The sequence below is a fragment of the Gallus gallus genome, chromosome 5, assembly GCF_016699485.2.
Source record: "Gallus gallus isolate bGalGal1 chromosome 5, bGalGal1.mat.broiler.GRCg7b, whole genome shotgun sequence".
Lineage (NCBI taxonomy): Eukaryota > Metazoa > Chordata > Aves > Galliformes > Phasianidae > Gallus > Gallus gallus.
The window spans coordinates 25,250,009-25,262,338 of NC_052536.1; the positions used below are offsets into that span (position 1 = coordinate 25,250,009).

At 39.4% G+C, this 12,330-nt stretch overlaps 2 protein-coding genes across 6 annotated transcripts; one reads left to right on the forward strand and one right to left on the reverse strand.

The window, feature by feature from the left end:
- Positions 1 to 2,516: 2,516 nt before the first annotated feature.
- Positions 2,517 to 7,979, reverse strand: LRRC57 (leucine rich repeat containing 57). Of its 5 annotated transcripts, none has more exons than XM_040700951.2 (6): positions 7,771 to 7,979; positions 6,522 to 6,691; positions 5,646 to 5,781; positions 4,283 to 4,551; positions 3,660 to 3,845; positions 2,517 to 3,423 (listed from the first exon to the last, which is right to left on the reverse strand). In XM_040700951.2, exons 2-6 carry the CDS (start codon positions 6,603 to 6,605, stop codon positions 3,382 to 3,384), a joined length of 717 nt encoding a protein of 238 aa, XP_040556885.1. In that variant the 5' UTR covers positions 6,606 to 6,691; positions 7,771 to 7,979; the 3' UTR covers positions 2,517 to 3,381. The 5 variants fall into 5 exon arrangements, with proteins under 5 accessions (XP_040556885.1, NP_001186597.1, XP_015142565.1 ...); NM_001199668.2 differs by lacking the exon at positions 7,771 to 7,979 and adding an exon at positions 7,119 to 7,255; XM_015287079.4 differs by lacking the exon at positions 7,771 to 7,979 and adding an exon at positions 7,119 to 7,228 and having other exon boundaries at positions 6,522 to 6,664.
- HAUS2 (HAUS augmin like complex subunit 2) lies at positions 7,281 to 11,965 on the forward strand. Its single transcript, NM_001199667.2, has 6 exons — positions 7,281 to 7,511; positions 8,087 to 8,179; positions 9,439 to 9,508; positions 10,388 to 10,520; positions 11,162 to 11,270; positions 11,414 to 11,965. Exons 1-6 carry the CDS (start codon positions 7,305 to 7,307, stop codon positions 11,558 to 11,560), a joined length of 759 nt encoding a protein of 252 aa, NP_001186596.1. The 5' UTR covers positions 7,281 to 7,304; the 3' UTR covers positions 11,561 to 11,965.
- Positions 11,966 to 12,330: the final 365 nt, after the last annotated feature.

Below are 12,330 nucleotides of genomic sequence, written 5' to 3' on the forward strand. Positions count from 1 at the left end.
TTGAATAAACAGATGAAAACTGTATATTTATCCAGTTAAAAAAAAGAGAGCAAATGAAATCAATATGAAATAAAATATCCTAGTTAACAATCAGTTCATTTAACTTTTTCTAACTCAGTAATTTCCAAAGAAAAATGATGTGAGTATTTTTGTGCATGAAAATGAAATTGTTTTGCATAGGGGGTGAGGAGAAGGGAAAACTGAGAAATTGCTGATGTAAAACTACTAATAGAATGAACTGTAGTGATGAAATGTCACTTAGCAGAATGCCATTCTGTACTTGAACACATTTATTACTGTGACCTAGAACATGGAATTTTTTTTCTTGAGACATATACTCTTCTGTTTTGATACAGATTTGAGTAGTTCAAGACTAACTTGGCAGCATTTCATGGTGTCTTCCCTTTGCTTTATGAAACTTCTGCTGTTACTCCAAGGTATCAAAAGAGCCTAGCCATGAGTAACTGGAAGGTTTCTGAATGTACTGGCAATCACATAAACAACAGAAATGCTGACTTAGTATCTCAAGTATTTCAAAAACCAGTGAGGTTTTTTTATGGCAGTGCCAACTGTCACTTCTTCAACTATTCTGCTGCTGTTCTGTTTCCTCATACCTATTACTTTATCTGTTCTTGCATACATATCTTTGAATAGACACAGAATGCTGATAATCAAACCTTAAGAGGAGCAGCATGTCTGAGCACAAGTATTTTCAGTTTAAAAAAAAAAAAAACACACAGCATAGTATTGCAAAGTGCATGACATTGATGATAAATTATCTCATTGTTCTATTCCTATTAGGTCAGTTGCTCCTGTCCCATGCATTGGGAAATCTGCTAAAATGAGGGGGGTTTGGTCTGTGGATGTCTCAAGTACTACAAGTCTATAGGAAGAAAGCTACTACTTCAAATCGGATTTCAGGTATCAAGTGAAAGGAGCTGAACTTGAAACAAGTTTGAGGCTTAACCCACTCACTGCTAGATTTCCACAAGTTGCAATCTGTGGAGTGTATTAATATAGAGAAACAAGTTTCGGACTAACTGGCCTTGCAATTATTCTGACATGCAAAACAAAGTAGTATAGTAAATACTGTCTTCCTGTCAGCTACTTCTTGTAGAAGATAGCACCTGGAATTGGAGAGTCCTTAAGCATAGACTGGTTCCCTGCTGTCAGCAACCTGGTTATAATGGCAGCAATACTAACAGAAGATGTCTTCCAGGCAAGGAACTACTAGCCCAGGAATCCGTACCATCCTTGATGTGCAACTAGGTGCCTGAGACATCTGGGGTACCTCAGAGAAGTATAAAAACAAAACTGTAAGAACAGGTCTCCCTCTAGAAAAAGCAGAAATTCATCAGAGAATGGTGTTGTTTTTGCTTGTTGATTTTAAAGGGTGGGAGGAAGCTTTGGAAAAGCAAAAAAAAAAAAAAAAAAAGAAAACAAAATCTAGCAATGGCAGGTAGTTGTGTCCCTACCAACCGAAAATAACTTGCTGTCTACTCAAAATGGAACTTCTTTCTGATGACTCCCCTGAGAGAACTTCTCTATTTGAGATCTAAGGGATAGGCAAGACCCTGGAATTTGAACACCTTGCTGACCCTGGACTCTACAAGGCAGATCATCTCTAAAGTGAAACTTTGTCCCTCATCAACTATCAACTGTCCTGAGAGCACTTTGGCAAGTATTACAGCAGACTGGTAATGCTTGAAATAACATATGTGTGCTTAGAAGTAATTAATCATAAGTACATACTTGCTTTACTGGTGGTAAATAGTAGAGTCCGGTAATTAAAAAGTAAGAAATAAAACCTCTCCTTGCACATTATAGAATTCTCTAAGTCTACCATTGCAATCCTTATGCACTCATAGTCTGGGGAACTTGCAGGTCATGACACCTGTTTAATGAGGGATCATATCCATCCTTGAGATAATTGATGTTCCCTGAAATACTATAATAAGTATTACAGTGTAAGAATGAAATAAGTCTTCAATGGGACCGGGGAACTCAGTATTCCTAAGCACTTATAAAACAAACAATAACTATATAATTAAGATTAGTAGTATACTGAGGAAAAACAGTGGAGTGGCACAGAGGTCACTTCATTTTCCTTAGTTGCAGATGGCTTAACACATGGACTACGTGTAATTTTTACACCTGCAACTTCAAGGAGTTGAATGTCTAAATGCCTTTCTTACCACAAGTATGAAAGGTTATGTATAGAACAATAGTTAATGTAATGTAGTGAGACTGGAAGACCACTTCATTAGGAAGAGTGCATCCATATTCATTTGCTAAGAAATGCACCTAATACAGTTCCTATTTCACTGTTCTGAGAATGTTAACTTAATTGCTACCTAAGTGTTGACTTATTTGACTTCTCTGCTTTCTCAAAGGGTTGAAGTAAACTGTTAACAGCAACTGATGAAACAGTGTATCTTAAGTGGTGGCTTGTAGTGACAGCTTAGTACTACTGGTTAAAGTGACAACAGCAGCAGGTACACCAAGTAAGCTTGAAATAAGTTTTTGAAAACAATTTACTAAAATAAACAAATACACTTTCCTTTTTAGTATAAGTTAAATAATTGCATACATCTTCAGTTCTTTCTAGGTGCTTTTGGTAGTAAGGCAGCAGCAGCAGGGAGACAGCTAAGACTTTCACTAAGAGTCAGTGCAAGGATATAACATTTTCCAGCAGTATACATTTTTACTGAATACACTGAAGGTGAACTTCATTTTTATTTGACATAACTCAAGCAGTAGAGGACTGTAGTGCAATTCTTGCTTATGGGAAAAGAAAGTCCATACAGAGAAGTATGAATGAAGAATGCTCAAATCATGATTTGTTTACTAGAGGCAGTTAATAAAAATTAATTTAGCTATAACTCTGTGCTTCATAGAAAAATTTCTATAAGTTAAGAACTAAAACATCATCTGTGGAAGTCCTCTGTAGAAGAGTGCTTACTGCAAAATATACAACGTTTTGAATTTGCTTTGGAAGCAAAACTTCCATGTACTATTGTTGAAAGATGATTCCAAGAGAAATAATTCTCATAGAAATCAATTGGCAGCTTCCTGACAAAGGGAAACCGGCAAATCTGAAATATTCTTTCCCTTCTCTACAGAAGAACAAGCCCTGACAACAGAGAATGTGTACTGTGTTAAAAGTTTCAGTGGCTCAAAAAGAAAACTGGCCCCTGGGCAGGTTCATCAGTACAATACCTGTGCTCTCTAGTTCCAGTTTATTCAATGTGGTCTTACCGACTGTATACAACTAATAGAGGAGATACTCTAATCTCCTTTATCAGTCTTGGTTTACGTCAGTGAAGCAGGTGACTCAGTCACTAACTCTTCTTACCAGGGATACACACAACCAGAACAAAATCACGCAAACTTCTTCTTTGTAGCTGTAAATCGTTCCATGTACTACAAAGAAAAACAAAAGACATTTAAGCAACACTTAAATATATCTAACCATTTTCTATCATTTATTGTAATGGATTGATATTCTAGAATGCTGAAGTCAAACTGAAGGGTTAAGGGTGAACTGATTAAGTTAAGCAGTTAATGATGCTTCCAGTCATACTGCAGTTATGTGAAGAATTCACCAGAAGCTTCTTAAAAAAAAAAAAAAAAAACAAAGTGTATGTCTATATACAAACCTTGTCGTAACCCTCCAGTTCTCTGAGTTTCTTGATTTCAAAGAGGTTGCCTTCAACTGCAAGCAGTGAGATCTGGGAATCACTGAGGATACTCTGAGGAAGCATGCTAAGTTCTAGACAATTTTCTTCTAAACGCAACACTTTGAGGCGTGGACAGTGCGAGATCTGCACTGAGATCTGGGAAATCTGGTAGAAATTTAAAAAAAAAGGATTAAAATTATTAGTTATCCATGATTACTTCGAGTGGTCTGTGCTTCAGACTAATATGGAACAATTATTTTGCAAATACAGGTTATATTAACAATAACTAGTTAGCAGTACATAAGCAGCAATAATGTTCAAAGAAAGCCAAGTAACTTAGATTCTTCCATAATAACAGGCAACTTATACATCAGCTTGTCAGATTCATCCTCAGTATCTGTTTGAATGTTTTCTATATAATCAAATTCAGGATATGTTAGCTATTAACATCAGGCAGTAGAATGTGTTAGTACACAAACTGCAGTCTACTTCTGTGTAGAGATGCATCTTCTAAAGTTTTGATGGTGTCAGTCTGTGTTCTGTGGACAAACTGTGTAATGTAAACAACCATATCCACATGCCCATAACATCTGTTACCAGACCTGGTTCTGGTTCAAATTGAGTTCAATGGCCTGCAGTTCTCCCACACTGTCAGGTACATTTTGGATCTGGTTTTTGGAAAGATCTACCACGTCCAAATGGCGAAGACCACAGAGTTGTGTAGGCACAGTCCGAAGCTGGTTCCCAGAAAGATTCAAGGTTTTGAGAGCAGAAAGTTGTCCAAATGCAGCTGGTAGCTGCCTCAAGTGATTGCCATTCAAGTGCAGTGTTTCCAGTTTTTTCAGTCTACACAGTTCCTCAGGTAGAACAGCTAGAAATAAACCACACAACAAAGAGATGACCTAAAAAATTATCAGTAAACTTCTATAACCACTAATATCAAATATATTTCTGTATGAACCACAGTGCTTTATTACCATAATTTCCCACAGCATTCTTCTACGTTTTCCAATGAAAGCACAGATCCCTGCCTAGGAACTTAAGCTCGCTGACAAGATGTGCTTTCTAAACATCTTCTAAAAATACCTTAAAAATAATCTCCAGACAAGACAGACCTTCAAACCATGAGCTGAAAATGCTGCTTGGAGTATTTAATGCTACTAATGATACTTTAGAATACATAGTGTATTCTATGACATTTCATCTGCCACACAATTCATAGCCTCATGTCTGCTGCAGCCCTTTAAAGGTATCGCTCAACTCACTCACTAGTAAATTCTCAGATAAGCCATGCTATATCAGACCAGCAGAGAAGTCTCAGCAAGTAAGTACTGCTAAAGTTCATCCTCATTCTATCTACGCATGTCTAACCTGTAGCACTCCCGAGTTGCACTACAGAAACAAAGAGGTTTGTAAATTACATTTGTTTTTCAAAAAGGCACTTAATAAATGAACCCACAAAAATAGCTGGCTTCTTCACTTCAGCCTGATTTTTCCATAAAGTGGCAAAATTTTTGTTTATCGTCCAAAAGACGGCATCTCTCATAGCATAAACATATCCTGAATTTTATTGAACTTCCACTCGTGCTTGTCCAAAAGAAACAGCAACAACTAATCAGTGGGCAACAACATTCTCCACAGGCCATCTTCAGCACCCATTTTCTATGCAAATACTAAACTACCTGACACTGTTAACCTTTCAGATCAGACAAGTCACAGCACAGAAACTATATGGTTTTTGTACTTACATGTTATTGTAAAACTGATAATACAACTAAGTTGGCAACTAGTACTGCAGAACTTATGGTTTGATTTTTTCCTTTACATGAATTCCAAAGATTTCAGTTTATGTGACTAAGCTTCCCATTTACATCCTGTGCAAGTTAAATCCTTACATTTAGTTTCTGATCAGAGAAGTCAGGTATTATTTTAAAAATCTGTGGAGATATTAATTAGCAGGCATACTCAGTTTGTTGTTGTTTAGAACAAGGCTCTTCAAAAAGGAAAATTTTCCAATGAGTGGTGGCAAAAGCTCTATTTTGTTGTTCGACAAATCTATTGTCCTTAAGTTGCTTGTTAGCTTCTGCAGCTCTTCAGGAAACTAGGATAAAGAAAAAAGATACACCGTCTAAACAGTTGATACAGCTTCAAATGTTCAAGTGATAAGCTTTAAGACTTTAAGTGAAAAACATATATTGCTATTACATACTGTAATATGTATCACAATGTCCGGACATCATAGTGCGGAAATAAGTTGACAAATTTGTTTACTACATGTATTTTCAGCTTTGAATTTTGGCTATCCTGCGAATTCTTAGCAGACTTATAGTCCCAAGATATTATTTGTTTTTCTGCCATTGAGTCAAAGTCAAGATGATTTCTGCATACTGAAATCCAAGATCCTTGCAGCCAAATGAACATCCTGTACAGGCTACAGCTAAATGCAGCACAAACATCTAAGCATGAAAAATTGTGGAGGATCTTTCTAGATAACAGTGCAGTTGTAAAATTACATTTTTCCTGAAGTTCCAAGCCTTTTTCTTACTTTTTTTTTAACAGCACAATGCTGTATCTCCTAGTTATTTAGGGTATGTTCACTTCTAAGCATAAGATCAGAAGCCTGCATACGTCCTGACAGGCAAATCCTCAACCAGAAGACAGTGTAAGCAAAAATCTGCTCTGTTGAAAAGAAAAAAGAAACATTCTTCTGATAACACTATTCATCCCTATCCATGAGAAATATGCGTATGTGGTGCACTGTGACCACACCTAAGTGGGAATTCCTCTTCAGAAGTGTCCATCCCACCAACAAACAGCCACATGTCATTACAGGTATGTTACCTCTGTGAGTCCCTTTCCCGTCAGCTGGAACACACCCGTCTTCTGTGCTGTTTCCAAGTGGGCTTTTAATGCACTGTTTCCCATCCTAATGCTTCTTCAAGTGTACGGGGTCCGAGTGGTGCTTTCAGACAGATTCTCTTATTCTGTGATGGAGGACCACGACCCAAATTCTGCATCATAAAGCAATTTTTTTTCTCTTTTATGTGTGCTGTCTAAAATTTAGATCTTAGGATATTCACCTCACTTAAGATGCATTCATTACAGCAGTCTACAAATCAAAATGATGCAACAAATGCGATTAAAACTAAGTGAAAAAAAAATGCATGCTTTCCACACTTCTCTTTGGGGGCCGAGCAGCGTAAGGATATTCCCTACAGTGGCTGTCCGTGATTTCAGTGGCGCCTACCAGCACCGAGCTGCCTTCAACGCTGCCTTGGAAGCATTTATTTCCCGCAGACCGTTCCCTTCTCTCCAGCCCCCCGCGGTTACTGACACCCACCTCCCGCAGCTCACGCCGGCACAGCCCGCACCGAGCCACAGGCCGCAGCACCGCCAGGCCCCAGAAGCGACGCGGGGAGCCCCGACGCAGCCACGTACCGATCCCGACGAAGTCAGGCGGCCGCCGTGGCTCGCGTCGGAACCGCCTCAGGCCGCGCTTTCCCCCTCCCTTCGAGACCCGGAGCGCCGGGAGCCCTCACGGCTCCTCCGGAAGCGGAACCTGTCAGCCCGCCGTCACACCCGCCGTGGCGGCGGCCCGCCGCCCGCCCTTCCGGGTCGCTCAGGATGGCGGAGCTCCGCCGCTTGGTTTCCTCAGCAACGGCGCCCTCCAGCCCCGGGCCCCGCCAAAAGGCACGGCGGGCCTGCGGCGGGCTGAGGCAGCGTCGGCGGCGGAGCGTCGGCCCGGTCGACTGCGGCCCTTGGGGGTCGGGCGAGCCCACGGAGATCGCGGCCGTGCTGGAGAAGTGCGTGGCGGAGGGCTTCGTGACCCGGGTACGTCGCGGGGCCGCGCGGAGCTCCCTCCAGCACCTCTGCAACTAAAAGGGGAGGCTCTTTCGCTGAGAGGGCGGTGAGGCGCTGGCACAGCTGGCCAGAGAGCCGTGATGCCCCGTTCCCGGAGGCGTTCAAAGCCAGGTTGGCTGGAGCCCTGGGCAGCCTGAGCTGGTGCCGGGCAGCCCTGCCTGCAGTACGGGGTGGGACTTGGATGGGCTTTAAGGTCCCTCCAACCCAAACCGTTGTCTGCTTCTCTTACGTTTTGGCTGATGGTGACTTTCCTTCCTAGGAGTAACGGTACCTGCAAACGTGTGTTGCTCTGGAGACGTCCTCTAGTGTGTTCCCATGACGAGTAAATGCCTTAGGGAGTGCCCTCAGAACAGTCCTTTATGATTTGGGGTTTTTTAGCTTGTGTTGATGTTCCCAAAGTAACACTTGTGTTTTATTTGTTGTTTAGAAGAACTCTTTTGCTCAGCGTGATAGCCTAACAGTAAGTTTAGATTGTTAAAAGCCAATATTGAGAATTTGCCTTTGTGCCGCTGACTGTGCCTTTTCATGTTGCATTCCTTTCACAGGAGACATTGGACTTAGCCTGTGAAGAATTCGAGTGCTTTGCGAGGTTTTCAGAGAGGGAAAAAATGGCAAACATTCGAGCAGAAATCAATGAGGTACATTTGGCCTCTGCTTCTGTCAACAAGCGTTCAGGATCCCGTACATACAAGTAATACATATCAACAGTGAGGCATCAAACTGCAGTGTGCCACTGTCAGATGTGTGCGTGTTCTGGAGGCTTACTTGTCAGAAAACAAAGATTGAAATGATGACATAAGTTTTCCTTGTAACTGGAAAGATGTAGCAGTTTGTGTCTTTGACTGAAGTGTCACCTTTCTGAAAAACCAATAAGAGTCTGTAGGTCACTTACATTCCCCAAACATGTGTTTCTTCATAGGTAACTGGACCATTTTCTTGGTTAGCAAGAGGTAACCTTAGTCACTCCCTACTGCCTGAGTTGTCTGTTGATTTGTATTTTATGGTGATGTTTTCTGAGCATTTGCTTGCTGCTATGCAGACTGTGTCTATTAAATTATGTGTTGTAGGCTCCAGCAGCTACTGCAAAAGTGTGATAAACTCAGCTTTCAACTTTTTGGAGAATGAATTAACTGGCATCGCCCCAAATGACTGACAGAAAGAAGGGACACTTTCAGCTCCCAGTAGAGTGGCTGTGTAGCCTCTGTTGCTGAGAGGATATGCTTACAAAGTACTCTCTCTGACAAATGTTCAGTATGCTATGAGTGAAACAATAATTTTTATCCTTGCTTGCAAAGCAACAATTCTGTGCCCTGAAAGACTATATTGTTCTGTTCTGTACTTCCTTCAGTCTTTTCCTATCTAGCCAAAATGACCTTAATTTTCTGCCGCAGGAAGATACCTGTTGCTTTTGTGTTCATTTACTGTTGAAAATAATTAAAGCTAAGATTCTCCTGAGAGGTTCTCTCTCAGTTTAAGGTGATCAAAACCGCAAAACTATCTTCTCCAAAGGGAGAAAACTTGGGCTATGAGGTTCTTGAGCAGGATATGGATTATGAAACTGCTTTGTAGGACTTGTAAGCATCTGTGTTTTAGGAATGAGTTGCAGAATCTGTCTTTTGCAGCAGTAGTTCCCAATACATCACCAAATAGTGATTTTCTTGTGTTTGTGTGCTGGCAGTTTTTGGTTTGTTCTTTTTAAACTGTCTTCTTAATCAAAAATAGAATCTAAAACTTGAGAGAGCTTGATAGCATGCTGTCATGTATGTGATCAAACTCTTACTCTCTCACACTTGCACCATCCCCCTTCTTAATCCTTCCTCCCTTTCTTCTCCCCACCTAAAGAGAGCCAAGAAAATAAGTATGTTTAAGATGCATTTTTATTTGATTTTTGTTGTAGAAGAAACTGGAAACTGAACTTCTGCAATTGGAGATGGAGACAGCAGACATAGTTCATCCATTTTATTTAAGTAAGTGTGGTTGTACTGTAAAAACACCAAGAGTGTTAAAGGTGCGCATCAGCAGACTGTTTTGTCTGACTACATAGTGCTCATCATGCTCCTAGAAGAGACTGCAGCTGTTTTCACTGCATAGCTTGTTAAAGGTGGCAGGTGTTTTGTTAACTTCCTCCAAAAGAATGCTTGCATAATATTTGAATCTCATCAAAATGACTTAAAGTAGAAGGGGTGTGTGTGTATGTGTTTGTGTGTATGTATGTATGTATGTATGTAGTCATGTGTGTCTCTGTGTCTTCAGCTTCCCAAGTTCAATGGAGCGTTGGGAGTTCTGAAATCATCAGTAATTTGTTTTCCTTCCCTTAATTTGTGTGCTGCTTTGTTGATTTTCCAGTAACCTGATGCATGCATTTCTGCTCCATCTGTAGACCCCAGAATTACCTTATTTGCTTATTTGTTGTTTGTTTATTTATTGGGGGGGAGGTTATTTAGTTTTTCTTGGGAGCATAAGGATTAATTTCTTTTATTTTTCCATTTTGTCTTGATGGATGCTTAAAAAGATTCTAGTTTGCTAATAACGTGTTATGATAGTGAAGTATATTGTAAAATTGCTATCATATGGTATAGTTTAAGAAGTGTGTTTACGTAGAGCTGTATACAATGTAAAGCAGTTATAAAGCTGTATCTCTAAAAAATATGTATGACTTTCCTCAAGGTGAGTGTTGATGTTAAATTCTATACAATCCAGCACAAGTAGTTTGGAGTAATGATAAGTTTCTTAACTGTAAGTTGTCTTGAGCAGTAGATCAGACTTTTTTTCCGTCTTTCTGCTGAAGAAATGTTGCTCTTATTCTATCAGGACAGTAGCTTCAACTTCGCAATTTTATTTTGTAGGTAAAAAATACCAGATATTGCAAGATGTGAACAGACACTTGGAAGCAGTACTGAAAGAGAAGAAAAGACTTAGGCAGAGGCTGATTAAGCCCATATGTCAAGAGACGCTGCCTATTAAAGCTGATTTCCACAAGTAGGCATATAAAAAATAATAGTTGTTTAATTTTGATTCAATCAAACAATTTTAACTTATGGGCAGTAAACATTATATACTTTAATTCGCATCAAGAAGAGGTAAAATGATAGCAAGACCAAAGCTAAAAGCTAAAATTCTACTAACTGCTAAATTCATGGAACAGTAGTGATAATTATTATTTGTGACTATTTGCTTAGTTGATTTGTCTTCTGAATATTACACGATGAAAAAATACGTGCTTTCAAATGAGTGTGTAAAATGCTCGATTCATTATCCTTCTGCATAGGTAAGAATCACTATTCCAGCTTTGGTATCTTTCCATTATGACTTGCGCAGAATAAATGTGTTGATGATTCTCAGATTTACATAGTACATGTTTTTAAAACTAGTCTTTCTTCTCAGGGTCTAAAAATCTAGTCCAGCTACTGAAGTGCATACTTATTTCTGTAACTCCTGCCCTACATGTTCCTGAGAGTTGCAGAAGAGTTGTAATTGCACAGAAGTTAATTAGATGACTAGGAACTCGAATCAAACTGGAGAAGAGGACTAAGAAAATCCATAGGGAAAAGAGTTAAGGCTTTGCAAGTAATAAATCCTTCGTTGTTTTGCACAACTTCAGAATACATTCTTGGCTACAGGTATGTAGTGGAGTTGTTGACTGAGGCTGTGACTTTCATTGAGAAGTTGGAAAACCATTTGCAGACTGTAAGAGTGATCCCTCAGGTACCAACTTTCATGAAGAATCTGGTGAGTGACAAAAAAAAAATAATTGAGCCTTTTATCTTCTCCAGCATTAAGAATTCAGTGCTGTTTTGTTGCCTAGTGTCTTTTTGTTTCCTGCTAGATTGATAGGATGCGTAGAGATTAAATCCCATCTTCTTCTGCTTCAGGATGTTGCTTTGACAAAAACAGAGGTGCTGGTAACAGACTTGGAAGAGCTGACCGAGCAAATAGTGCAGTGGAGAGAAGTGCAAAAAGAAGTATATTCTGACAGCATTTGCAATACTGCTGAATTGGACTTGGGCTTATCTGCCTAACAAATGATGTTTTTCTTCATATGAGATAACTGCTTGAAGAACTGCCATGCAAGTCTCCTGTGGAAACTGCAACATAGTTGTGCCTTAAGCTAACAGGGATTTTGTAGATAGCTATATTTATGTTCAGACATTGTAGTTCAGTGTTTTCCAACTAGTTGAAAACAGAAACAAATGATAAAAGGCTGTGCGGTAGCTTGTAAGTAGACAAACTATTGAGAGGACTCTTTGAGAGTTCCTCTTTGAAACTGTCAAGTCTCTTGGAGCCTTTATCTTCAGAGCAAATTTGTTTGTATATTTCTCACATGTTGGCTATAGAACCTCTATTCATTTTTAGAGGTATGTTGATAATACACTGTATTTTGTATGTCATTATAAAACTTCAATAAAAGTACTAGATTTCAAGAACTAAGTCTTAATTTTTATTTTGTTGTGGATTCTTACATTTAAAAACAAAACAATGATACAAAATGCTGTGGAAGTGTAAACTGGAACTTAAATATTCCAGCTAAGAAATTTTACTAGTTTTAAGTTGCAGCATATTAGAGGTATGATGATGTTGTTTGGAAAAGCAAGGAATGGACTTGGTAATGTGTAGCAGTTCTTCTGATTTGTAACCCTGATTTCTATGACAGTGATAGCTATTTTATTCAGTCTCTTCTATTGCTTGCCCTGTCTTGAGTGACCTTCTTAGAATACAACTCATTTTACACAAGTATTACTGTCAGTTTTTTTGCGAGAGTGTTGATGGTTGCAGTTCACAGCCTTAGTAA

Excerpts from the sequence above, each read along its gene's own strand:
- HAUS2 (NM_001199667.2), top strand. The coding sequence starts at position 7,305 with ATGGCGGAGCTCCGCCGCTTGGTTTCCTCAGCAACGGCGCCCTCCAGC. Across the intron at positions 8,180-9,438 it reads TTCGAGCAGAAATCAATGAG|AAGAAACTGGAAACTGAACT; the intron begins GTACATTTGGCC and ends TTTTTGTTGTAG. Across the intron at positions 11,271-11,413 it reads CAACTTTCATGAAGAATCTG|GATGTTGCTTTGACAAAAAC; the intron begins GTGAGTGACAAA and ends CTTCTGCTTCAG.
- LRRC57 (XM_040700951.2), bottom strand. The coding sequence starts at position 6,605 with ATGGGAAACAGTGCATTAAAAGCCCACTTGGAAACAGCACAGAAGACG. Across the intron at positions 5,782-6,521 it reads CGGGAAAGGGACTCACAGAG|TTTCCTGAAGAGCTGCAGAA; the intron begins GTAACATACCTG and ends TCTTTATCCTAG. Across the intron at positions 3,424-3,659 it reads AACTGGAGGGTTACGACAAG|TACATGGAACGATTTACAGC; the intron begins GTTTGTATATAG and ends TTTTCTTTGTAG.